Source organism: Camelina sativa, chromosome 6 (assembly GCF_030686135.1).
Source record: "Camelina sativa cultivar CO46 ecotype springtype chromosome 6, ASM3068613v1".
NCBI classification, from domain to species: domain Eukaryota; kingdom Viridiplantae; phylum Streptophyta; class Magnoliopsida; order Brassicales; family Brassicaceae; genus Camelina; species Camelina sativa.
Window position 1 is genome coordinate 23,427,875 of NC_141885.1, and position 25,148 is coordinate 23,453,022.

The 25,148-nt window shown below is 37.6% G+C and overlaps 7 protein-coding genes across 9 annotated transcripts; 3 read left to right on the forward strand and 4 right to left on the reverse strand.

The window, feature by feature from the left end:
• Nucleotides 1-300: 300 nt before the first annotated feature.
• LOC104792517 (uncharacterized) lies at nt 301-2,369 on the reverse strand. Its single transcript, XM_010518695.3, has 4 exons — nt 1,888-2,369; nt 1,669-1,778; nt 1,426-1,567; nt 301-1,186 (listed from the first exon to the last, which is right to left on the reverse strand). Exons 2-4 carry the CDS (start codon nt 1,710-1,712, stop codon nt 794-796), a joined length of 579 nt encoding a protein of 192 aa, XP_010516997.2. The 5' UTR covers nt 1,713-1,778; nt 1,888-2,369; the 3' UTR covers nt 301-793.
• Nucleotides 2,370-2,901: 532 nt separating this feature from the next.
• On the reverse strand, nt 2,902-5,135 carry LOC104792518 (pentatricopeptide repeat-containing protein At2g37310). The gene has a single exon (XM_010518696.3). The coding sequence runs from the start codon at nt 5,105-5,107 to the stop codon at nt 3,143-3,145; it is 1,965 nt and encodes a 654-aa protein (XP_010516998.2). The 5' UTR covers nt 5,108-5,135; the 3' UTR covers nt 2,902-3,142.
• A 54-nt stretch (nt 5,136-5,189) lies between these two features.
• On the forward strand, nt 5,190-6,842 carry LOC104792520 (pentatricopeptide repeat-containing protein At2g37320). Its single transcript, XM_010518697.3, has one exon. It carries the CDS (start codon nt 5,253-5,255, stop codon nt 6,771-6,773), a length of 1,521 nt encoding a protein of 506 aa, XP_010516999.2. The 5' UTR covers nt 5,190-5,252; the 3' UTR covers nt 6,774-6,842.
• Nucleotides 6,843-7,123: 281 nt separating this feature from the next.
• LOC104792522 (protein ALUMINUM SENSITIVE 3) lies at nt 7,124-8,276 on the forward strand. Its single transcript, XM_010518699.3, has 3 exons — nt 7,124-7,538; nt 7,604-7,849; nt 7,935-8,276. Exons 1-3 carry the CDS (start codon nt 7,278-7,280, stop codon nt 8,247-8,249), a joined length of 822 nt encoding a protein of 273 aa, XP_010517001.1. The 5' UTR covers nt 7,124-7,277; the 3' UTR covers nt 8,250-8,276.
• On the reverse strand, nt 8,252-10,812 carry LOC104792521 (serine/arginine-rich splicing factor RS2Z33). 2 transcript variants are annotated; one of them, XM_010518698.3, is made up of 7 exons: nt 10,595-10,812; nt 10,189-10,303; nt 9,668-9,707; nt 9,429-9,524; nt 9,147-9,334; nt 8,975-9,067; nt 8,252-8,802 (listed from the first exon to the last, which is right to left on the reverse strand). In XM_010518698.3, exons 2-7 carry the CDS (start codon nt 10,293-10,295, stop codon nt 8,469-8,471), a joined length of 858 nt encoding a protein of 285 aa, XP_010517000.2. In that variant the 5' UTR covers nt 10,296-10,303; nt 10,595-10,812; the 3' UTR covers nt 8,252-8,468. The 2 variants fall into 2 exon arrangements, with proteins under 2 accessions (XP_010517000.2, XP_087310680.1); XM_087454554.1 differs by having other exon boundaries at nt 9,668-9,930; nt 10,595-10,769.
• Nucleotides 10,813-11,027: 215 nt separating this feature from the next.
• Nucleotides 11,028-13,538, reverse strand: LOC104792523 (ABC transporter G family member 2). Its single transcript, XM_010518701.3, has one exon. The coding sequence runs from the start codon at nt 13,421-13,423 to the stop codon at nt 11,171-11,173; it is 2,253 nt and encodes a 750-aa protein (XP_010517003.1). The 5' UTR covers nt 13,424-13,538; the 3' UTR covers nt 11,028-11,170.
• Nucleotides 13,539-17,535: 3,997 nt separating this feature from the next.
• LOC104792524 (uncharacterized) lies at nt 17,536-22,249 on the forward strand. 2 transcript variants are annotated; one of them, XM_010518702.3, is made up of 19 exons: nt 17,536-17,931; nt 18,043-18,279; nt 18,366-18,458; nt 18,590-18,642; nt 18,733-18,829; nt 19,006-19,079; nt 19,213-19,333; nt 19,428-19,538; nt 19,650-19,726; nt 19,818-19,884; nt 19,952-20,017; nt 20,112-20,219; nt 20,334-20,464; nt 20,575-20,641; nt 20,779-20,843; nt 20,935-21,028; nt 21,204-21,274; nt 21,381-21,751; nt 21,887-22,249. In XM_010518702.3, the coding sequence occupies exons 1-18, from the start codon at nt 17,782-17,784 to the stop codon at nt 21,733-21,735; spliced, it is 2,037 nt and encodes a 678-aa protein (XP_010517004.2). In that variant the 5' UTR covers nt 17,536-17,781; the 3' UTR covers nt 21,736-21,751; nt 21,887-22,249. The 2 variants fall into 2 exon arrangements, with proteins under 2 accessions (XP_010517004.2, XP_087309880.1); XM_087453754.1 differs by lacking the exons at nt 17,536-17,931; nt 18,043-18,279; nt 18,366-18,458; nt 18,590-18,642 and having other exon boundaries at nt 18,763-18,829; nt 19,218-19,333.
• Nucleotides 22,250-25,148: the final 2,899 nt, after the last annotated feature.

Sequence of the window (25,148 nt, forward strand, 5' to 3'; positions counted from 1 at the left end):
AAAAAAAAACTCAAAAATACAAAACCTAGCAATACTATCTACTTTTATCCACATGGCGTATTATAATTGGATATTACTTAAGTTTGTAAGTCCACCTACACATGACGTGGACAAATAGAAAAAATAATGTAAATTCATAAAACATTATGAACAAATATGCAATTGCAATGAAAAATATGAATAATATGTAAAATCTAATAGACCTTTGAACTCATTTTTCTTTGGCCATTGAGAAATTTTTACATATTATTAGTCCAAGTATAGATCGGACATGAAGAAAAGATAGAGGCCAAGAAACGATTGCAATGAAAAAAATATACTGCTTCCTTTTGTTCGGTCTCATCGATAGGTTCCAAGAAACGTCACTTTCGTTCTTTGGTAACAAAAAAAAAACACAAGAAGAAAGAGACATAACATTATGTCATGTGTGTCGTGTCGTCCTCCCAAACTCTACTAATAACACTTTGAATTTATTACTATCAAACTCTACATGTGTCCTAAAGCCTAATCAAATCGCTTTATTCACATGGCCTCTCTCCTTCCATTACCTTTTTGTATCAATGAACCCACATTTGTCTTTGATCTCGGCTTCTCTCTTCTTCTTCTTGTTCATTACTATCTCCATTACCACCAATTTCCTCAATATATTGAGCTTGAACTTGGATTGGTGATTAACAAAAGTAGTACTATATACTATATAGTATTAGTAACTTTATGATATCCACCATGAGAAATGGTTCTGTTTCAAAGTTGGTTAGGGGAGGATAAATGGATATTCTTGATTCTTGAACCCTTAAGTTGCATCTGAGCACCAAGAGAACTCATTACCAGCCTGTGATTCTTCTTCATGACTTGAGGTTGAAGCAACAACACTTGCTTCACCAGAAGAAACATCTTTGAGCTTTGAACCTGAATCATCTTCCATAGAAGCAACACTGTCAGTTGCATGATCACTTTTCTTTTCTTCCGCAGCTCCCTTTTCATGATTTTCTTCTTCTTCTTCCTTGGAGGCCGAAGTGCAAACCGATGATACACAAGAAACTTCAGATGAACTTAATTGATCTGATCCCTCCGAACTGTGTGACCCTTTAAAAAATTTAAGTTTCTTCATCAGATGCTTTAGTCTCTTCTCTGCTTTTTCCCTTAATCTGATCTCTTCTTTCAGATTACGCTCCAACTCTTCCATCTGTTTCCAAGATATCAGTAAAGGTTGTCTCTTGAGATAAGAGAAAAAATCAGCTTTTTACTAAAGCCAGATCAAAACTAACCACTTTAAAACAACACTTTTTTTGGTCGTCCAAGAAACTAAAACAGAGTAATTAGTGATACTCTCTTCATAGTTAACTGACTAGAATGACTCTTTCATGGTTCTTGATCAAACACAGTTTCCTAAAAAGGAATGAAACTTAGGATTTTATGATTTACCTTTCTGGTAATAATCTCTGCCTCTTCTTTGGCAGATCTTGAAACTTGCCTCTCTGCAAGTAGTCTCCCTCTTAAACATTCCACAGTTCTCAGACCTTCCTTTTCTTCTTCTTCTTCCATCTTCTTACTTGCAAAATTTGTTCTTAACCAAACAAAAGAAAACACAAAAGTAGTTCCTCAGTCTCTATATAAAAGCTCTTAAATCACATATGTATATCTATATAAGTAGAGAGAGAGACTCACCTGCATTTTGTGTTGTAAATGGAGTGATCAATGGTCATACTCATACTGTTTTTATCATTCAACAACCAAAACCAAATTGGTAAAATCTTAAAGTTCAACTTCAGAACTAACTGCAAAAAAAAAAAAAAAGAGAAGAAGACCTATGTATTGTTAGATCATGTCATTTAATGTTACATTCAATAAGGACCATATCAACATCATACTTAAAAATCGACTTACCTCGACACTCTTCAAAACAAAATTTTCAAAAATACTTCCAAGTTCAAAGAAAAAAAACAAAAGATCCAGATTCAAATCCAAATCCCCTGAGACTTGAAGAGAGGAGGGAAATGAACCTAAAAACCCCCCAAAATTTTGAAAAACAAAAAACAGAATCTGTCGTGTAGGGACAATAAATAAGTTGATTTGTAAGCAAAACGACAGTGTGGGCTTGGACTTTTGTTGCCTGCAGCTCCCGTGAGTTGGTAAAATCTCTCACTTCTCAAGACCCTTTTTAAAACATATCACTGTATTGAACATTTTTTTACTGCATAGTTTGCATATATTATCTTACATAGACAAATATACATGTGCACAAGAGGAATCATCCTGATTGTTTATGCTAAGGATTAAGATATATAAATCCATAAACCATAATGTTGTTCTTTGACGTTAATTCCAAAGAAAAAACCATTATTGAAAGTCTTCACTGTTTTTGTGACACGATTCTAGTTTTACCAAGTGTCACAAAACTCTTTGTCAAAAGTAACTTTTCGTTTTTGTTTTTAATGTATCGGTTGCATTTATATGCCTACTTTATTTCTGTGTTCTGATTCTTGTGTTGTGCGGCATTGCACTATTTGTTGATGTAAAATATTGAAAACAGAAATAAGTTTCAGACAGTACTGTAATCGAATAAAAATTAAGGAGATGAGAAAATTCTTGTGACCCTCCATAGATCTGAGAGTAAATCATTAGAGGTGGTCACGCTGAAATATTAATGCTCTCACCCAACCTTACACTACATAATTTTGTTGGTTTACTTTACAAATTAGATATGCATAGCAATACGCAAAGACAAATTAAGTGATTAGTGATTAGTAGTAAGTAAGATAGAGGTCACGTGTACTTTACTCTGGGACCAAAAATTAACTAGCAAAATAACCATTAATCATAATAATGCTTACTTTGTGAACCAAACAAATGATGAATCATAAAAAAGTGATGTTCTTATTCTTATTAGCAACCCTACCATTTCAATCAAAATCACTTCATTTACTCTCAAGTTGAAGCTTGGGCTTTGCTGCTTCTATCAACTATTCAACCCCATGTGTGTTCAATCACAACTACAAAAATCATGGGGAACAAAATCATTAAATAGCAACTCTTTAAAAAGCCCCAAAAAGAACAAATCATCACTTACTGTAGATGCCCCCTAGAAAAAAAACTTTGAACTTCATGGCAAGAAAATGCATAGGAGATACTTAAGAAAGGATCAATAAGTTTCATCAAGCTCTTGTTTCATGATATACTCTTTGTCGCTCATTGACTCAAGTAAACCCTCTATTACATCATACATCTCTTCGCTTCTCTCACACGAACTGTCTTTCGCAATGAAACTACGTAATCCTTTATCAGTTTCGATCCAGCTAGTTCCAGGGATTTTCTTCAATCCAATTCTGGTCATCTTATCCCTTACATTTTCCGCTTCTTCCCATCTCCCTGCTTGAGTGTACAAATTCGCCATGATAGTGTAGTTCCCTGTATTTTCAGGTTCCATCTCAAATAAGCGATCACAAGCAAACCTAGCAATCTCCACATCACCAAGAACTGAAGCTCCATTCAACAATGCACCCCACACTTTAGCAATCGGTTCGATTGGCATCCTAGCAATGAACTCCATTGCATTCGAAAGTTTTCCAGCCCGGCTGAGAACACTTACCATACAAGCATAGTGCTCAACTCCAGGCTCAATGTCATACTTTGTTACCATAGAATCAAATATGTCCTGCGCCTTATCTGAATCTCCAGAGTGCGCAAAAGCTGAAAGAACAGCTGTTAGTGTGACATTGTCTGGCTTAGTTCCAAGACATTGCATTTGGTCAAACAGTCTACAAGCAGAATCAGAGTCCCCATGAACAGCATATGCTGTTATAATTGCAGTCCAAACGATCAAGCTCCTCTCTTTACAGTTATCAAAAACCCTTTGAGCTCCTGGCAAAAATCCTAATTTGGCATAGTTATCTATGATGGAGGTAGTCACATATATATTGCTGTCAGCACCATTACGGATAGCAAAAGCGTGGATTTCCTTACCCCCTTTCAGATTTGAACTATATGTCAAAGAAGGAAGAAGGCTCGAAAGAGTCACTGTGTTTGGCCTAGAGCCACATCTTATCATCTCCCTAAATGAGCTTATAACCTCCTCATGATGATTGTTCTGCATAAGACCCGAAATCACAGCATTCCAAGTACTCAAACCAATGTTTTCCATCTCACTAAATAAAGCCATTGCTTCATTGACAAGACCATGAGCCATATAACCTGAAATGATAGCCCCATGCGTAACAGAGTCTTTCTCATTCATTTCATCAAACAATGCTCTTGCATAATCCAAGCTACCACATTTAGCATAAAACCCAATCACAGCATTACACAAGGATAAATCCATCTGAATATGATTCTCAATCATCTTCTTGTGAACTTCCATCCCGAAAACAAGATCACTTGATTGTCCACAAGCCTGCAATACGCTTATTACAGTGACTCCATTAGGCTTCAAATCAGGGCAACGTAACATCCTTTGATACAACTCTTTACAGTCCTCAAAAGACCCACTTTGAGAATACCCGGAAATCATAGAGTTCCACGACACAACATCTCTCTCAGACATTTCATCAAACACTTTCCTCGCAGACTCGATGTTATCACACTTTGTATAGTACGTGATCATCCCATTGCCCACGAAGACATCGGAATCAAACCCACCTCGAATAACAAACCCGTGAACTTGTCGAGCCAGTGAACCAAACAAAAAACCATCATAACCGGACAGGGCCTTCAACACACAAGAGATACTAACAGAATCTGGTCTGGCGGCACCGGAAGAGCCATTCCAAGACAAGAACAACGAAAAAGCATCGTAATACATCTCACGCGAAGTATACGCGATGAGAAGTGCATTGTAAGAGAAAGCATTCCGAACGGTAATTTCGTCGAACACATGGAGTGCTTGGCGGAACCGATTCTCCCTGGTGTAAAAATTGATGAGCTTGGAAGCGAGGAAGTTGTCAGGCGTGACGGAGAAGACGACAATGCGCGCATGAAGCTGAAGCGCGTGGAGAGGAAGTCGGTGACGGGTAGTAAAGTGCTGGATGAGGTGGCCGTACGCGCCGCCGTCGACCGCCGCTTTGTTTAGCAAGCCTAGCAAGGCTCGTTGAATTTCGAATCCCAACTTCATTCATATCTAACCAAAAAGCTAAACGGGAGAAAATAAACAGCATCATTATATACCAAAGCAAGTTAATGGGTCTGTTTATGGGCCTTAAGCCCATATTTATATACATATTGACCGATGGAATCGACTTGTCTTTTTTTTCAGTTTCATGTCTTGTCTGAGAAAACATTATTGTAGAGCTTTCAGTTATATTCAATCTCGATCTAGCTACACTCGATCACTGAATCGTGATTTAACCAAGGAAGCAACTGAAGTCGAGAGACGAGCTCGTGCACTGAGAGTTTTAGATATCATATCTTCGAAATCTGGTGGAGCATCATCGAATCGTCAGAATCATTTTGGTTTCGTTCAGGAATTTCTACAAACAGATTCGAGGCGATTCATAGGTTCAGCGATTTCAGATGATTTTGATCTCTCGAGAACCAAAAATGGCGTTTCGAGCGTGCTTAAAGAAGTTATGTTAGAGGGTTCTTCAAGCTTTGTCAATGGCGGTATGCAGCAGCGTGATGGGTGGAGTTTCGATGCTTATGGTTTATCGTCCGCCGTGAGGTCTTGTGGGTCGAGTGGTGACTTTAGAACAGGTTATGGGTTTCACTGTTTGGCGATTAAAGGTGGGTTTATCTCAGATGTCTACGTTGGAAGTTCTTTGGTTGTGTTGTATAGAGATTCTGGTGACGTGGAGAGTGCACATAAAGTGTTTGAAGAAATGCCTGAGAGGAACGTCGTTTCGTGGACGGCTATGGTTTCAGGGTTTGCGCAGGAATGGCGTGTGGATCTCTGTTTTAAGCTTTATTCAAAGATGAGAGATTCAACTTCTGATCCGAATGATTATACATTCACGGCTCTCTTGAGCGCTTGCACGGGAAGTGGAGCTCTAGGGCAAGGGAGAAGCGTGCATTGCCAGACACTTCGAATGGGTTTTAAGTCGTATCTTCATATATCAAATGCTCTGATATCAATGTACTGCAAATGCGGTGATTTGAAGGATGCTTTTCGTATATTTGACCTGTTTTCGAACAAAGACGTTGTCTCTTGGAACTCTATGATTGCTGGTTACGCGCAGCACGGCCTTGCAACGCAAGCAATCGAGCTTTTTGAAGTAATGATGCCTAAAAGCGGAACAAAGCCTGATGCAATCACATATCTAGGAGTCTTGTCATCGTGTAGACACGCGGGTCTGGTTAAAGAAGGAAGAAAGTTCTTCAATTTGATGGAGGAACACGGCCTGAAACCAGAGCTCAACCATTACTCTTGTCTGGTAGATCTTCTCGGGAGATTTGGCTTGTTGCAAGAAGCCCTGAAGCTGATCGAGGACATACCAATGGAACCAAACTCAGTCATATGGGGATCTCTGCTTTTCTCTTGCCGTGTTCACGGCGATGTGTGGACTGGAATCAGAGCTGCAGAGGAACGGCTGATGCTTGAACCTGAATGTGCAGCCACGCATGTTCAGCTGGCGAATCTTTACGCCAGTGTCCAATACTGGAAAGAAGCGGCGACAGTGAGGAAGATGATGAAAGATAAAGGACTGAGGACGAATCCAGGTTGTAGTTGGATCGAGATCAATAACAATGTTTTCATGTTTAAAGCCGAAGATGGTAGCAACTGTAGAATGCCAGATATTGCTCTTGTTCTTCATTGTCTTGTAGATCACATGGAGTTCCTCTAGATTAGTCTTGTAGTATATATACCAGATCCAGATATTTTCTTTATATATTTTGGCCATTAACGTTTACAACAAGACCTAGTACTAGTGAAAATAATTTATAATTACGTAATGAACACACATTAGTTATTTAATCAACCAGGTAATCAAATGAATATAGCTGTATAAGGCGGTAAAATGCACCAAGAGTTCTCTAAAACCCTCTCAGCTCTTTTGACTTTGTTCTAAATGACGTATTTAATTTTCTTGAATTATTATAATGAGTTTCTTGAAATTTTCTTTGGTTTATAATAAAATATCTCTGGTATGAGTTCGCACGAATAAAAGGAATCGAATCTATAATTTTTTTCTTTCTGAAAAGGAAGGATATTAAACATAAGCTGAAGAAAATAAAGAAGAAAGTGTTACTCTTTCCAACTGGTCCTCTTTTAAATACCCTTCTCCACTACTACCGCACTCATAAGACGACGACAAAACAAAAGTAGAGGGCGACACAGAGAGGGAGACATGGATCTGGATTGGGAAGATTTTTTCAAGGATTACGAATGGCTCATCGTGTTTCTGAAAGGCATGGTGAAGCCTGCCGCGGCGCTCGCGGTTGTTCTTTTGGCTGTGGTTCTTTCCTACTCGCAGAACCTCTCTTTGGAAGGAGAAATGATATACTCTGTTTTCAGATCGTTTGTTCAGCTCTCTGTTATCGGATTTGTCCTTCAGTTCATCTTCAACCAAGAAAACTCCGGCTGGATCATCCTCGCTTATCTCTTCATGGTCAGTTCTCTGTTTTCCTATATATACTTCTTTATAGTTTCAATATGTTTGACCAATCCGTACAGGTCTCTGTCGCCGGTTACACTGCCGGAAAACGTGCTAAGCACGTGCCACGTGGAAAATACGTAGCCGGAGTATCTATCCTCGCCGGAACTTCAATCACGATGTTCATGCTCGTTGTCCTCAACGTCTTCCCTTTCACTCCGAGGTACATGATCCCAGTCGCCGGAATGATGGTCGGAAACGCCATGACGGTCACCGGAGTTACAATGAAACAGCTTCGAGATGATATCAAGATGCAACTCAACCTGGTAATTAAAAAAAAATCCTTTTACAACCTAAACCGAACCAAATTCTCGGTTAAATTAGATTTTCCGGTTCAATCGATTTGTTTAGGTGGAGACAGCATTGGCACTAGGAGCAACGCCAAGACAAGCGACGTTGCAACAGGTGAAGAGAGCATTGGTGATATCTCTATCTCCGGTTTTGGATAACTGCAAAACCGTTGGGTTGATCTCTCTACCAGGCGCAATGACTGGTATGATAATGGGTGGTGCGTCGCCTCTTGAAGCTATTCAGCTTCAGATCGTAGTCATGAACATGATGGTTGGAGCAGCCACGGTTAGTAGCATAACCTCTACGTATCTTTGTTGGCCATCCTTTTTCACTAAAGCTTACCAGTTACAAACTCATGTCTTCTGCTCAGATTGAAATTTTTATAAATATCCATTCTCTTAACAACAACCTTTGAAAACTTGTTTGAAACAGAACACATCCAACATTATGTCTTAGATAGAAAAATTCTTGATAACATGAACTTAAAGGGTTCCAAAGCAAACACACTTAAACGAGAAAAGAAGTATCTAGCAGTCGGTCGATCCAATAGTACACATACTAACACCTGTAACCTGAGGCCTTGAGCCATCAGAGTTAAGGGGACTCGCTTCCTCTAGGGGAAGCACGGTTTGGCTCGTAATCATCATCAACAGGGCTACGGTCCTCTCTTGGGCTGTCACCGCCGGCTCCAGAGTTTCTGCCATTCTCATTGTCTTGGGGGCTACCACCATCTTGGTCTGAACCATCTTCCTTCTGAAGCTTTGGAGATGGTGGCGGGCTCCCATCAATGATCTTTGGGCTGCCTTCATCATCAAGAACCGGACTACGATCTCGGCCTCTTGGTGAGAGAGAGTCATCCATTCGCTTCGGACTGCGTGATCTCTCCTCCACACTCCTCTCTCTTCTTCTCACCGGGGATCTTGATCGACTGATCATAAAGAAAAGAAGAAGTCAATCAGAGTGCTATACAATTAAAACCATAGACAAAGCTATAGAAAGCAGTTACTCAGATACATGCTATTAAGTTCATATCAAAAATCTAATGCCTGCAAACCAAGAAGTTGAAGATAACAAGCATTTTTAAGAGGGAAAAGACTAACCTGTAGCTTCGGCTAAGACTCCGGCTTGGGCTTCTTCTACGACGAGGAGGAGAACGGGATCTTACAGGTGACCTGGAGTAGCTTCCACTCCTCCTGCATACAATTCACAAAGAGTTATAAAAAACCGGAAGGATAACAAAAATTTCACTTTTTGATAAGAATGTTTAAGTACCTAAGCTTCTTGGGGCTGTTTTTGCAGTTTCTCTCAATGTGTCCTCTCTCTCCACAACGGTAACACTTGTTCTTCCAGTCCCCTGCTGTGCAGTCTCGAGCCCAATGACCGTCAACACCACAGTTAAAACAGCGACCAGACCCAGGAGGTGGGCCTCTGCTATCATAATCCCGAGAACCACGAGGTGCCTATCATACAAACATGATATCCATGACATTAGCATCAACCAAACATATAAAACAAACAATAGATCATGAACATAGAAAACCAAAAAAGACTCACCCCTCTGGAAAACTCCACAGTGATGCGACTTCCATCAAAGTCGCGTCCATCCAAGTAATGTCTTGCGTCATCAGCATCACGGGGATCACTGAATTCCTGTTTCAAAATTGTTACGACGAAAACCGCATGCACAGTGTGAACTTACCCAAAATTATACTTACTTGTTAGTATAAAACAAAGCACATGACAGTTTTATTGACCAACAAAAACCTCAGGGTAAAAAGAGAGATTTTACTTACAACAAAAGCATAATCTCGCTTCATATCCACATCGCGAACTCTGCGGAAGAAATTGTTGGCAGAAAAGTAAGGCCATCACATCATAAGTACTTGGTAAACACCATTTAGAGACTGAGTCTCCGTTTCCATCAAAACACACACACAAAAACAAAATCAACAAACAGAATCGCCAAGGCGGCCCCCGGCCCTATACACTTGGCAAGAAATTCCACCAAGTCCACCCATTCATCAAACACCTCCAGGTTAGGCATAATCCCAGAGACCTTCAATAAGATCATTCAAGTTAAAAACATACACTAAACCTAGATTTCACAATCTTCCCCCCCCCCCCCCCCTCGACACTACACTTAGGTGTTAAAGTTTCTGCATATTGATCCTCACACAATAGCAAACAAATTCTAAGAAAATACGAAGAAAGCACACTGAGATTGTCATTTAACCCCCATAACGTAAAAAATCAGATTACTTTCATCATCATAAGTAGAGCGAGAGAGAGAGAGAGAGAAGAGTCCTTCAATTACCTTCCAAATCTGTCGAAAAGACGTTCAAGGTCTCGGGTACGAGTACGAGATGATAAGCGACCAACGTAAAGACGAGTGTTCCCATAGCGATCATCGTAGCGAGGCATTGTTCAAACTACACACAAAAAGGACAAAAGAAACCATAAAATTTTGAGCATTACCACTGTATAACAAGAACACGTCAACAACAACAACTCCAACTAACCCAAGACCTAAACAAAAACCGCCCAGAAGAGTCAAAATTTCAATCGAACGTCACTCAATCAAGATTCAGAAAAGAAAAATTTAACCGGAAGGAAAGACATGCACCGCAGATTCATCAAACCGAAGTAAAAACGTAAAATTGGAGAACGGAAAACACTAAATCTCAATCAGAATCATCAAAATCAACACAGATTCACGATACCTGGGGGTGATTGAAGGAGAGCACTGCGTAACCTGTAAACCCTAATTTTCGGAACGAAAGGGGGAAGAACAGCGTATGGTAAAGCAGAAAGCCTGGTCTACATAAAGTATATAAATGGGCTTCAGACAGAACCGACTAGATCCAAATACGGGTAGTCATTGGTGTTTGTCTCCTCAATCAACCGGTATAAGGCGTTTAGCCAAAAAAAGATAAGAATCGAAGATGTCATGTTACCGATACTTACCATTTTGCAATCTATTGGGCCTAAAACTATATTAAAGCCCATTTATAGCAAAACAATTTTTTTGGAAAGTATACAATTATAGATTTTCAAAAGAATAGGTTTGCAATTTTTTGTGTTTAATTAATAATTACAATTGTTACACTCTCTAATCACAATTGATCAAGTCAATATGTTAAAATTATTCATATGTATTTAAAACATTGAATAAATTGATTAAATATAAGTTTATAATGAAGAAATACAAATATTTTAGGTGGTAAAAAAAGAAAATAAATTACATATTTTATTTTTTCCTGAAATTTCACAAAACAACCAAAAAAAAGGTTAAACAATCACCTCCGTTTGTTCTTGCTCCCAATCAAGAGTGTAAAATAAAACAAAACCCTAAAGAAGAAACCCCATGCAACCGTGATCCACAAACAATTCCATTTACTTATATCCGTAATCCCTTGCTGCTTCAATATATCAATCCCAGTCGTCACACACGTCTCCGCCGTCACATTGATCCCCAATACACCGCTCATGCTCTTCAACAGAGTCAGTTTCATCGCCTCGGAGACCTGCCCCAGCGGCGAGTTGTCAAATATCTGAACTCCTCTGACAAAGCATTTCGTCGGATCTTCGAATTCGTTCTGCAACACTCCTTCGTAAGGGTATTTCACTAAGGAGAGGTAATGAAACCAGATCCAGTAGAGTGGGATACGATCTCTGGAGATGAAGAATCCGGAGAAGAGGAGGAAGTAGGCTAAGATCGCTACGACGACTGTGAATCCGAGCATCACGTTGGAGACAACTCCGGAGAGGAACGTTACGAAGGAGCTTCCTGCCCAGAACGAGGCGAGGATCGTGAGGTAGAAGAAGAGGAACCCGCTGGATCCACCGGCGAGTCCAACTGCCCAGAACGTTGTGGCGGCGAAGCTCGCGGAGAGGAAGATTAAAGCAGGGATTGAGATTATGGATTGAGAGAGAACGTATGAGGATCTTCGGTAAGCGTTGTAAGCTGTTTCTCTCATGAATATGTAACGTTCTTGTAAGAAGACGGGGATAGCTTCAGCACATGTGTAGAATGTTGTGGACATTGCGAATGCGAAGAACCCTAAACGTTCTTGGACTCCTTTTGGGGAATTGTCTAGATTAGTGAACATTGTGGCTAAGATGATTCCTGTGACCATTACGGCTCCTAGCCGCATTGCCAAGAGCTCTGGTTGTCTTCTTGAGTTTAGTATAGCGCGTTTGCCTATGACGATCATTTCGATCCAGAAAGGGTTTGCGAATGTTTGGAATGAGGTTGTTAGGTTTGATGTGTTGTTTGTTGCCCCTGAGACAAGTTTCCCTCTAGAGATACTTGCTGTTATCGCTTCTTTGAGGGTTACGTTGGTGTTTCTGTTGTTATAGCTTGGTGCTTGCTTTGCTCGCCATTGCTTGTGGAACTCGACGAGTGTTTTGGTTCCTTCCGCTGAGTTTTCTAGCTCACGGATGAGATCGAGTGCGAACTCTGTTTTGTTCTCGTTTTCAGGAATCGGGTGCTCGAATTCTGAGAAGAACTGAGGGAGATGTGTTGGTGAGCCGCTGTAGACCGTGTTACCTCTTGAAAGGAAGATTAACTTATCTAGCAAACCCATGATTCTGTAACTTGGCTGATGGATCGACATGATAACTATGCTGCCACTTTGTGCGATTCTCTGAAGCACTTTGATAACCATGTATGCACTAGTGGAGTCAAGTCCCGAGGTTGGTTCGTCGAGAAAGAGTATAATCGGGTCATGGATTATGTCGATTCCAATTGAAACTCTTCTCCTTTCTCCTCCAGACACGCCTCTGTGGCCTTCATCACCAATCACGGTTTTTGCAGCGTTTCTTAAGCCTAGTTGGTCAATCAGAGCTTGAACTCTTGCTTTCTTCTTTTTCTTGGAGAGTGAACGAGGGAGTCTGAACTCTGCAGAGAACATTAGAGTTTCCTCCACGGTAAGCATTGGGAAGAGAAGGTCGTCTTGCATCACGTAAGCCGATATGACTTTCTGTAGACGGGATTCAAGAACTTCCCCGTTTAAGGTGATAGAGCCTTTGAGACTGTCTTTTGCGATCCGGTTGGCTAATGCATCGATTAGTGTTGATTTACCAGAACCACTAGCTCCAAGAACCGCCATCATCTCCCCTTCATGTGCTTCACCTGAAATACTGTTCAGTAGTATCTTAGTGTTCACGGAGGAACCATTTCGTGACTTCCCGTAGCAAGCAAGGGGATTGAACCTCTTCTGGCTCTTCACACTATAGGTCAAGTCGTTAAAAGAAAGAACAAACGGGGAAGATGATAACGAAGAAGCTGGAGCTGAAGTCCATGTATCGAAAGATGATGCAGAAGAAGTGATAGGTGAGGCCATTTCCAGTGTCCGGCGAGTTGTACTTTGGTCATTCCTTGCATCCTCCACATTCATAAGAAGCTCCGCGAATGTGACAGAGACTCTAGGCGTGTCTCTTGGACATCTTTGAGGCTCCATGGACGTTTGGTTCACATAAAACAGAGGAAGATCATTGTTGCTAGTTACACGTTTGGATGGAGATAATTTACCGAGCAAGCCAGACATTTTCTATGTTTTTTTCTTCTTCTTCTTATATTTTTCAGGTTAAATGGGTTTTACAACTCATACCCACAAAGAAGATATGAATACGAATGATGAGAGAAACTATATAAGGAAAAAGCTTTCGTTAGAAGAATGAAAGAGATACGAAATGGTCAAAATAGTTGGTAATCTATCTCTTAAGTGTCTAACGATTTCTTTTTGGTTTTGTATATATTTTTGATGTAATGTATTAACCTAAAAGTATTTGGGTTGGTGAGAAGTTGTACAAATTAAAAACCCCTTCTCTGTTTTTCGTCATGTCTATTAGCTTAAGCTACTTTCAAAATTTGCTATTTTTTAGTGTTTGTTTAATAACTTGGGTTTCGTTACACGGGTTTTATGCGGTTGGAAAAAAAAACTATAATAGTACTATTAGTACATATGGTGTTGATGGTTGAGAGAATTATGTACATCGAAATTTAGTAGATGTCCAAATCGTGTTAAACCAGCAAACTCGTACCTATCATATGATAATAATGATATAAAATTGTTGTTTTTTTTTCTTCTATCAACATCTCACCACTTCTCGAAGACTGTCTTGTGTTTTTTTAGCTGACATTCCAAAACTAAAGAGAAAACATGTTTTTGGTCTAGCAAACGAAAGTCACCTTCCCTTTTCTCAATCAAAACACTAAATAAATAAAACTGTTAAGCTAATTGACCTATTTTATTTATAAAACATCAAATAATCTCCTAACTTATTTGTAGTTTAGTTTGTATTTGGTTATAACTAAACATGTTATTTGGTAACATTTATTGTATGTAGTCTATGTATATTCATTACATGTTCAGAATCAATCACATACATGCGTGGCAAGATATTTTATTTTAAAAACTGCAAAGACTAGACCTTCAACATGTTCAAAATAAAAGAAACTGATTTAGGACTTGACTGGTTCAAACACAAACACAGCGTTTGCCGTTACGATTGCGGAAAATTGCAAAAACAGGTGGTTGCGGTTTCAAGCGTTATTAAACATTTTGAATATAACTTCTTTAGTGTTTTAAAATAGGTGCATTTGCGGGAGTCTTACGACTGGTTGACCAGCGGATGCAATAACAGTTAAAACATAATATATATGTAATATATAATTATATAAATGTTTAATTATAATTAGCTATCTTCCAGCAGATGCAATAGCGGGTAAAAATTTTGTATTATAGTTGGTTAATCAGCTATTTTCAGGTTTTTGTTAATTGGAATCTTATATTCTTATAATTGTTTATTTTCTAATCTTCTCAATCATATTCATACTTCATTTTCTCTTATCTTTAAATGGATACAATAGCTAGGTAGAACAGATAAGAAAAAAAAATCAGTATAATTGATATGTTTTTTGTTTTAAAAAAAAATCAACCGCAACTGCAAACGATTGCGAAAAGAAACTTTTAAAATTCAATGGTTTCAAGCGGTTGGAAACAGTTATAAGCGGTTTGTGTGATTGGTACCAACCGCTAGCAACCACATTCATTCGCAAACGCAGTGTTTGCGGAAGATAGCGGGAGAACCAATTAACACCTTAAAAGAAACAAAATTTACAATTCAAACTGATGGGCATGTTGCACAGTACACCTACTCCTCTCATTAATCAGTACTCCTCAACAAATATAAGCTTTAAAGTCTAACATTATTACAGTAGGTGTCCTGTGCAACATGCCTATATTAGTGATTAGTAATTTTTTGGGAAGTATATAGCAAAATTGGACAAAGAAAAGTCATTGGAACAAAATTAAATGTGGTTACGACTTCAATAGTATGATGATGAGTGGGCTACACGAAAACACAAAAATTCTAATTACAACATAATAGGATAAGCTCAACGTGACGAAGTAAGCATATAATACATATCCCCCAAAAAATGCTTAATATAAGCCTAACGTGGAGAAGTAGGCATATAATGGTTTGGTATGGCTGTTATATCTGTTTTTGAAGACTTTATACTATACGCTTCACAAATAGGACCTAAAATGATGAGTACATTTCATTTACCTATTCTTACAAGAAATCTCATAACCCTCAGAAAAAGAATTGTCTTACATATTAATTGTTGAATCATGATTCATGAGTTCTCTTATTAACAAATGTTCACATGAGAGTCAATGCGTTCTCGTAGGTTCTATTGGTCGAACTGTAATGTTCTTAGAAAGATTGATGCTGATACTATACAAACTTTATGATTTATATATTTAACTGTAAATATCTGTTTTGTGATAATCGCCTTCATTATTTATCGCTTATAAGTTCAAATCGTTAATGTCATGTAAAAGAAAGTTCAGTTTGATACAAAGATTTTGATGCTAGTTGACAATATAAAGGATATATGATCTGCCACGTCATGCGAATACGACCTTTTTAAATCCAAAAATCCTTTTTTGAGTATAGATTGCTAAAATAGGATGTATAAAAAGTCAATGCTAAGTTGAAATCACAATTACCGAAAAAAGCAAAACATCTAGCAAACATTTTATAACTTCCTCACATATATCGCTTGCAAGATACCATTCCAAGCCAAATGTTTGCCATTTCGACGTACGAGGGATATAATAGAACTATATCAACCATCAAAACAAAACACCCATTTTTCTAGTTTTTGTTATTAAAAAAAAAAAAAGCAAACATTTTCTAGATCTTTTAATTAATTTGAATGGTCTTCTCTCGGCCCAAATTATAATTTTCAAGTGGTAACTACAAATTAAGTAAAATAATCATTAATATTAGTCAGAACTCAGAAACATCAAACATCTGAACTGTCCACTTGCTACCAGTTCACGAGTCACGACCAAACCACAATTACATGCACTACAGTTATTTTAAAAGCGTTTGTTAAGACAAGACCAAGACAATTAGAAACTAGTACTCGAAACTAAGTCAAGACCAGAAGACATTCAACTATGAATTGTGTACGTAAGCCTGATACGACAACAGACCAACATTTTTTTTTTTTTTTTCGTCGAACGTCCAACATTTTTCTTAACCTTCAACATCAAACTATATGAATTATCAAAAAGCATCAATCTATATTTACATACAGATATATTTTGGTAGCCTTATAAATTATAATCTGTGTCGGCTATAATTTTGATTAGACTTACGAGTTCCGATACGTGTTTACGCGGACGTAGAACATAGTATATATTAATCATGAGCTATATATTGTAAGGAGTAGCACTACTGGACTCACTGAAAACTCAGTCCATCAGCCAAAGCTGGGTCTCGAAGATATGATCAAGCCCACTACAGTTTGCTTTCTCACCACAGTCTCCAACGGTGGTAACAAGAAAAAGATCCTCACCTCATGTGCTCTGCAATGTACGGAGGTAATGCCAAACACATCTCACGTTATAGTACAAACAAGGACCAATTTGCTGCTCCTACCTCACCATCTTATGCAGCTAATGGAGACACTTGTCACACATCTACCTACCTTTGTAATCATTAGATCATTGTGTCTTCTCATGTCTTCTTCTATATACAGACAAATGATGTATTCTGAACATTTGTTTGATCAATGAAGAGATATGTTTGAGCCTCCTTTTCTCTGTCTTAATCTAGAGCTATAGCTCTTGCTTTCATATATGACTAAGACAAGCTTGATTGATTCTTCTTTGATTTAGGTTGACTTTTACGTAATTGTTCTATGACTATGACATATTATTTACTTAAAAATTCTGTGACTACATAATAGTATATGTGATCATTCGTGAATTAACATACACAAAAGTTGGCCACAAAAAACTATCTTTAACCATGCATGATTGCATGACAAACAAAAGCCGGCGGCCACTGTATAAATTTCTGGCCATTTTAACAAACAAAAAATAATCATGAGTTTTGTTTTGTTGTAAGAAATAATAGTTGGATTTTTTTTTTTTTTGGAAAACAAAACTAAAGTTTAGATGAATGAGAAAATCTATGATGGGTAATCTTTTTCTTTCTTTTTTAGCTTTTTCCCTTTTTTTATGAAGATGATATATTTAAACATTTGTTTTAAAATAAATGATTTTGGTGCTGGAATACGTAATTATCAAATTAATCCAAATTGAGTACTTAAAAATTAAAATTAAATAATAAAGACACCTAAGAAAATGTTGAAAAAGAACACCGTCTGACTTGTTCTCCAATCTCTTCCTCTCGCATTGCACTCTGTTTTTTTTTTTTTTTCCATATGTGATCTTAATTTTCTCCAACCAAGTAATTAATATATATCGTTTTAGAAAAACCAGAACGAGACCCTTATTTTAACCAAAATTCAAAATCCGATCATCGGCGAAGAAGAAAAAAAAAAACGAATTTAAATTCAAAAAGTAAGAATCTCTCGGCGATGTCGTGGTTGAGATCGGCGGTAAACAAAGCAGTAGAAGTCGGCGGGAAGAACAACATCACACGAACCGTTCGCAATGTCGCCGATTCCGTCGTCCTTACAGCCGGCAATGCCGTTTCCGAAGGCGCTAAACTGATCCAGGATCGCATCGTACGTTTCTTTTTTCCCCTGATCTTGTTTCCAAATCTCGTCTTCTTATCTTGAATATTGAGATTTTAATCTCCGATGAGATGTTGTTTTGTTTTTGATTCGAAAACGCAGGGATCGAGGAATGTGAAGAGCTTTAGTCTCGCGGTGAAGAGGTTAGAAGAGGTTTCGGTTTCTTCGAGAGGTAACGAGAGAGTGCAGTTGTTGAGAAGATGGCTCGTTGCTCTAAGAGAGATCGAGAGATTAACTTATTCTTGTTTCGAGCATAGCGAACGTAACAATCACAAAGCTGATCATGATCCTAATTCTTCTGATGAAGCCTCCAAGGATTCTCCTAAGAATTTCAGCACCGTGAGTAGTGCAAATCCACAATGTCTTTGATTGGCTCAGCAGTTTTAGGTTTATAATCATGTTTGGTTAATTATGAAACTGGATAGGTTTATTACGTTGATCCTGGTCTTGGTGAGCCAATGACTTTTCGTGATGTGTTTCTTCATAGTGAAGCACTTGAAGGGATGGTATTATCTATGGTAAGTTAGAATAATGCAATGTAAGACAAGATACATTGTATTGCTTCTCCTGTTGTGGCATTGTAATAGTGATCATAAAGACTCTTAATTTATTCCTGATACACTGAGTGTTACTCTTTTGTGCGAATCAGATTTTGGAAGCGCCGAATGAGGAAGAAGTCCAGCTGCTTCTTGAACTGTTTGGGTGATGTTTTCCCTTACCGTTGAAGCTTTTTAAGTGACTGAATGTGAAATCTTGAATCTCAACTCAAATGTTTATTGTTTGTACATACAGGCTCTGTTTATCAGGAGAGAAGGAAGCTCACGAAGCAGTGATTCAAAATGTGCAGGACTTAGCAACGGTGTTTTTGAAGTACAAGGATGAAGTTCTGGTAAGGATGTGCTGGATTTTGCAAGAAAAAATGTTCTGTTTCCTAGACTCTGTTCCTTGGAACAGAGTTCTTGTCTTGTCTTGCTAGATGATGAACAATCTCAATGGATCTTAATATTCTTGAATTGTTGGAGGTCTTGCACCTTGTAATGCATATTTTTTTTCTGTCTTTTTAAGGCAAAGCGTGAGGAACTGCTTCAATATGTTCAAGGTGCTATTGGAGGGCTAAAAATCAGTGCTGATCTTGCAAGGTATTCTTGGATCAGAACCTTTTTATAATCTCCACAAATGTTCCTGTATTGAAAGCTTTGTATGGCAGTTTAAGAATGTTTTGTCTTAAAATTTTACTTCTGTTGGTTCGATTCGCGTTTGTAACTGGCTCAGAATAGATACTGAAGCCCATACTCTGATGGAGAAACTCGATAAGACGAAGCTCAAGGTTCTCGAGCAGGCTTCAAATGAAGATGCTTCAAAAACCGCTGGAAGCACTGCTGCATCAACAGAGGTAAGATATTCTCACCTACTTTTCACTGCCACATTGTTCACTTTAAAGCTTTGGAACATTCACCTTTTTGGCCTCATATTTTCAAATTATGCAGGCTCTCCGAGAAATTCTTGAGCAAGTTCGCACTTTTTCAAAGCTAGAAGCACTTTTACTTAGGAAAAAGTCATTAGGCAATGTTGATTCTCTTCAATGCCACAGTGAGAAGGTGAGAATCTGCAAGACGATCCAGAACATTTACCTTTTTTGTTCTTAATTTTTCATAGATTCTGTCTTGCAATAGTGAAGATTATTATCTACGTTATTTATATACTTGCAGATCGATAAACTGAAAGTTCTGTCAGAATCCTTACTCAACTCTACCTCGAAAGCAGAAAAGCGAATCGTGGATCACAGGTGAGAAAATGTAACATTGAAATTTCAAACTCTATCTATCATCTTTACTACCATAGTTCAGACCTATCTTTTTTTCCATATGACAAAGCAGAAGCCAAAAGGAAGAAGCTCTTAGCTACCGGGTTTCAAAAACTAATGAAGTTAGTCAGCTGGAAAAGGTTTGCAACCCCTAATCTCTTTGGACTTCTGTTTTCAACATGGGCTAAGTACAAATGTGATTTTCAGGATGTAGCGGCAGAATTAAAGAAACTTGAGATTCTCAAGGATGATCTTGAAGCTGAGCTGAAAAGGGTAACTTTCACAAAAAGTTTTATTTAGTGAACTGGTTGGAGATTTAGAATTGTGGGTCATATTACAGATTTTACATGTATTTTTGAAAATGAAGGTCAACACCTCAATAACGTCTGCCCGGGCTCGCCTTCGCAATGCCCAAGAAGAAAGAGAGCAGTTCGATAATGCAAGTAATGAAATTCTTATGCACCTGAAGTCAAAGGTACTTTACTACTTGTCCTTCTCCCCTTGCATTAGCTAGATGGAACGTAGGCATAGTAAACAAATTAGCCCATAAGAACAGCTTGTTATGATGTTTGGCCGGCATACGTTGTAGGAAGAAGAGCTGACTCGTTCAATAACTTCATGCCGAGTAGAGGCAGATGTTGTAAATAAATGGATCAAGTTTTTGGAAGATACTTGGATTCTCCAGTCTAAATTTTCTCAACAAAAAGAAAACCAAGTGAGGTATGTCTTATCTCCACTATGCAAAATATCTCAGCTATTATTGTTGCTTCCCTAATTACTTTGCATTTGATCCGTCTGTTGCCACCTTCCGTCATGGTTCAATACTCAAGTGGTCAGATGGAGAGATATAGTGACCATTTCATCGATCTGATTGTTCAACTCCTCTCTTTCTACAAGGTAATTCAAAATGTTCATCCCAAAATTAGATACAGTAAATAAAATGTTTTTTTGAAAAAAAAAACTGATTCTAATTCCTATCATGACTGTAAACCAAAGATTAATATCTCAAATTCATATTCTTAATATTAAATCAGGAACAACTGGATCCTTCAATACCCAAGATCCGAAGAGTCGTGGAAAGTTTGGAACCTAGTAAAGGGTAATATATATACTTTCTCTGTTCTTGTAAATTTTATTTGACTGTACTAAGTTAGGCTGATAGCTCTTATGTGTATATGGGAAAATATTAGGTTAGAAGCAGAGAAAATCACAGACAGTATGGATACAAAGCCAATCGATTCTAGAAAACAGCTTGAGAAGGAGTATCTTGACCTTGAAGCTAAGGTAAATGGCTTTATGAAATACAGACATCTAGACAACTTTTCTGAACGTGCATAATAAAACAGAACATTCCTAAGCTTGATTCCAACTGCAGAGCCAGAAACTTGTGGCACAAGTTTCTACTCTGCCTGTCCTTTTTTCCATAACATCTCTTCTGATTATTTATTAGCTTTAGCAGTTTGTAACAACATTAAGTGTTGTGGATGCGATGAAAAAGCCATTCTATTCACAGACCGAAGGTATCTCCAGGTAAAGTTTCAAAAAGCATGCCCTTTCTTCTTTACAATTATGACTGCACTTTTATTATGAGTAACAAACATTACTCTGACCTGGCTTGGTGTTCTTTTGGATCCAGGAAAGACGATAAAAGAGTGAAGGAACTATTTGAGGCATTGGACAAAACAAAAGAAGAGTTTGAGGCTATTGAACGTCCGCTTCTGGATATTGAGTCTCCTTCTAGAACCTCTTCTTCACGCTCACCGTCCCTGAAAGTGACGCACGAGACTCCACTTTCGGATACAGTCCTGAAACTATCCGCTGATGATGATTCGCCCGACAGTAGAAAGGGATCCTCAGAGAAGGAAGAAGACCCGGCAAAGAAACAACTCGAGCTGGAACTGGATGACGGAGAAGAGTTCTTGGCAGATGAAATCAATGACTGGGAATTCGACGCTCTTGATGACACTCTGACCTCAAAAACCAGTAGCTGACCCAAATTTTGCAAAGGTAAGCCACATGAGCTTATATACTTAGCTACAAGAAGCTTGCATTATTCACATGCTTTTAGGCAAATATGTCAGAACCGTTGATCTCGGGTATAATGACAAGTTAATAAAAAATTTCGTTATGTTGTTGGTGTAGGAGCTGATGGAAGAAGAGGAGAGTATATCTTATTTACTACTATCTAACAAAAATGTGTCCGAGTTCCAAAGTATACCATAAAAAGATATTGTAAGTTAATTTTCTTTCTTCTTTTTGAATTTCTAATATGAAATATGATCAAGTGTAGATAATTTTACAGCCACCCAATAAGTTTTGTATATACTCTTTCCCGGCAACATTTTTTGGTTTTTCTTCGCCGGAGATTAGAATTACTTATATATTTATTTTATTTTTCATTCTTGTTCCTATGTGATACTATGTTTTTTAAGTAAAGGATTACCATCAATGCATGATGACTATGATTCATGTTTTGCCTTGAAATATTTTCCTACACAAGAAAAATATATATGAGTGCAATTGTTCTTGCGCATATTATATTGGTTCAACATTTGAATGGGGTATGCATTCACTGTGTCAGGACGTTCAATATGGATATAAATGCATTTGTTAAAAACAATGTGTTTATTGCTTCTTGTTGAACGCACTAAGAAAAAAGTTTTCGAACACTTTTTTTCGTCGTGCCAATGCCAACGCCAACGTCCACCATGTAGAAATATATATATATATATATATATATATATATATATGTATGTATAATATACTCATCCCGAATTTTTCTAAAGTGCTAAAACAAATACAATTTGATATATGATTGTATTTGAAGTTAAAATGTCGATTGCCGTTTTCATCAAATATTCTTCGATTTGATTAAAATAACAAAATTTGTCATTCATTATTATATATATTTTTTTTAATTTAATGTTAAATTATATTCAAAAGAAATACTTTGTTACAACTATTGCATCAGTGTTTGAGAGAATGAAAAGAATTTGAAAGACTGAAGATGATTTTCGATCCCCCTTGAGTGCAATAGCTAAGAGTTGATCCAGCATCTGCCGATCGATTGTTTGAATGAGAGAAGGTGCCGTAATAGGTTTCTCCCCATACTTCCTTCGGTTCCGCTCTTGCCATAGTGTATAAACTGTAACTTGCAGAACAGAGCAGGCTAGATAACGGGAAGTCCTATCTTTCCAGTTGCTACATGCGGCAGTAATTACCAGATTCCACCCCATTCATTATTATAAAGGGACTATATTTCTTGTATGCACTGACACGCAGCTTGTTTGCTTCAACTACTAGATCACAGATCCTTCAAAATGTATTTTTTTGAAAAAGTCAGACAACTCATGAGATTTGATATGAGTTGATTGACAATTCTTTTGGTGGAAGCTACAAAAGCTGCCGAATGGTTTTTGTTGTTATCATTTGGTGTCTTGGCTTAGTCCTCCTACCTCATGAATAGTTCATTTTCCCTGATATTTTAACAATATTTCAAGAGGTTCAAATTCGAATTACGTGGTAGCTACGGATATGAATGCACACAACAATTTCAAGTCCACTTGTTGTTATTAGGAGAAGTAAAATATAAAACTATATGAAGAAGAAATAAAAACAGGTAGGTCCATATTTTTATGAAGTGTGGTGGTCTTATGGTGTGCATATGTTTTGGACTGGGAGAGAGGCTTCCCACTACACACTCCAATAACTCATAATTAGTGGGATCTAAAATTAATTAATGATTTGCTTACAATTTAATCTAAATCTTATTCCCACTTTGATTATTTGTTTTATTTTTTCAATCCTATTTTTCCTTTCTTTACTTATTCAAATCATATTTAAGTTAGAGAAACTTCGGATTTTGGATTGCGTCGTCATTGGCATTATTATCAGGCTATTCACATTATGGGATATGTAAGAAAATAAAAAAGTTGAAAGTGTAGTTGTTCACTTGTTCTCATCATTCCACATCTTTACCACACTATGTACGTATTTATCTCAGAAGGAATGCTTAACTTTTAAAATTCTTGCTGGAAAAGAAGTTAGAAATTAATTTACAAAAACAATTTGGGAAAAGGGAAATAGGAAATGGTAAGCATATTTACTTTGTGAGGTGTTTGTCAATGATTGAAACAGAGAAGAACTAACTCACTCTGCCCTTTTAGGTACTTCGCTGTGTACGACAGAGTTCCCCACTCCAATTCTACCCATTACCAACCAACTAAGAGCATGATTACTGATCGATTCTCACTGGGTTTCTTTTGTTTTTGGGGCCCAAATAAATAATAAAAAATCCAAAATGGGTCCATTTAGCCGAGAATCGTTACTGCCGGAAGCATTCCGAGCAACACCCCAAGAACGATATGTGGCGTGACGAGAGTGGTTGGAAAATAAATATAAAACCGGGTTTTTTTTTTTCTCTCATTTCTTTTTTTCTTTCTTCCCGACTGTCTCTCTCCCTTCTCTCTTGTTTCCGCATGCGAGAGAAACGGCGATTGATGAAGAAGTCGGAGAAAACAATGGATTCTCGTCGAATCCATTGAAATTACCGGTGCAAACCCTAACGAATCGGAGAGAGAAGGTTCGTTTCTCATGTCTGATTGATTGCATGTTTTTCTTTTAGGGTTTCAGATTAATCGGATTGATTGTTAGGATTTCAGATTAAGCTTCGACGCTGCACAAACTAGTGCTTCAAGATATTCTAATATGAAGAACATAAAAAATTTGCAGGGTTCTGGAGTTGAAAGTAAACTGTAGAAGCCAAGATTCTTTTGTAATTAAATATACAACAATTGCCACAGAGTGAAGGGAGCTAGAACCATAACTAACAGTAAGCTTCTTTAGTCTCATATAACTCTTTCTCAGCTTGTTTTCTTGCTTGAGATCCTGTGTCGGTTTCATATCCCTTTGACTGTGTTATGTGATTTCCCCTGCAGCCCCCCTGTTTCAAATCAGATTGTGGTAGTATAGCGTTTTGCGGTTACTTTTGCAGGGTTCCAAAGATCCAAACTACACAATGTATTCAAAACCAGAAATTGGAGAACAAAGTCTAATTGGAGATCCTTGTTTTTGTTTTGTTGTTGTATTGATATTAGACCACAAGAACAAATTGAAACTAAACATATTGAATAATTGTTTTGTCATTTTTAGATAATTAAAATTTGATAATTAATAAACATAAATTTTAAAATTATTATTTAAATGCTTGAATAATTTTCTTTGGGGTTCTCTACTAATAGGATGATTTTGCATTAGTTCTTTAAGAGTTACTTTACTTAATTTATGATTATTTATATAATAAATTAATGTGAGAGTAACTTTGATGGGTTACTCCACTAATGATGGTCTAAGACATGATTTGTACGGAATTACCAACTAAATAGTACAAATTAACTAAACTTTC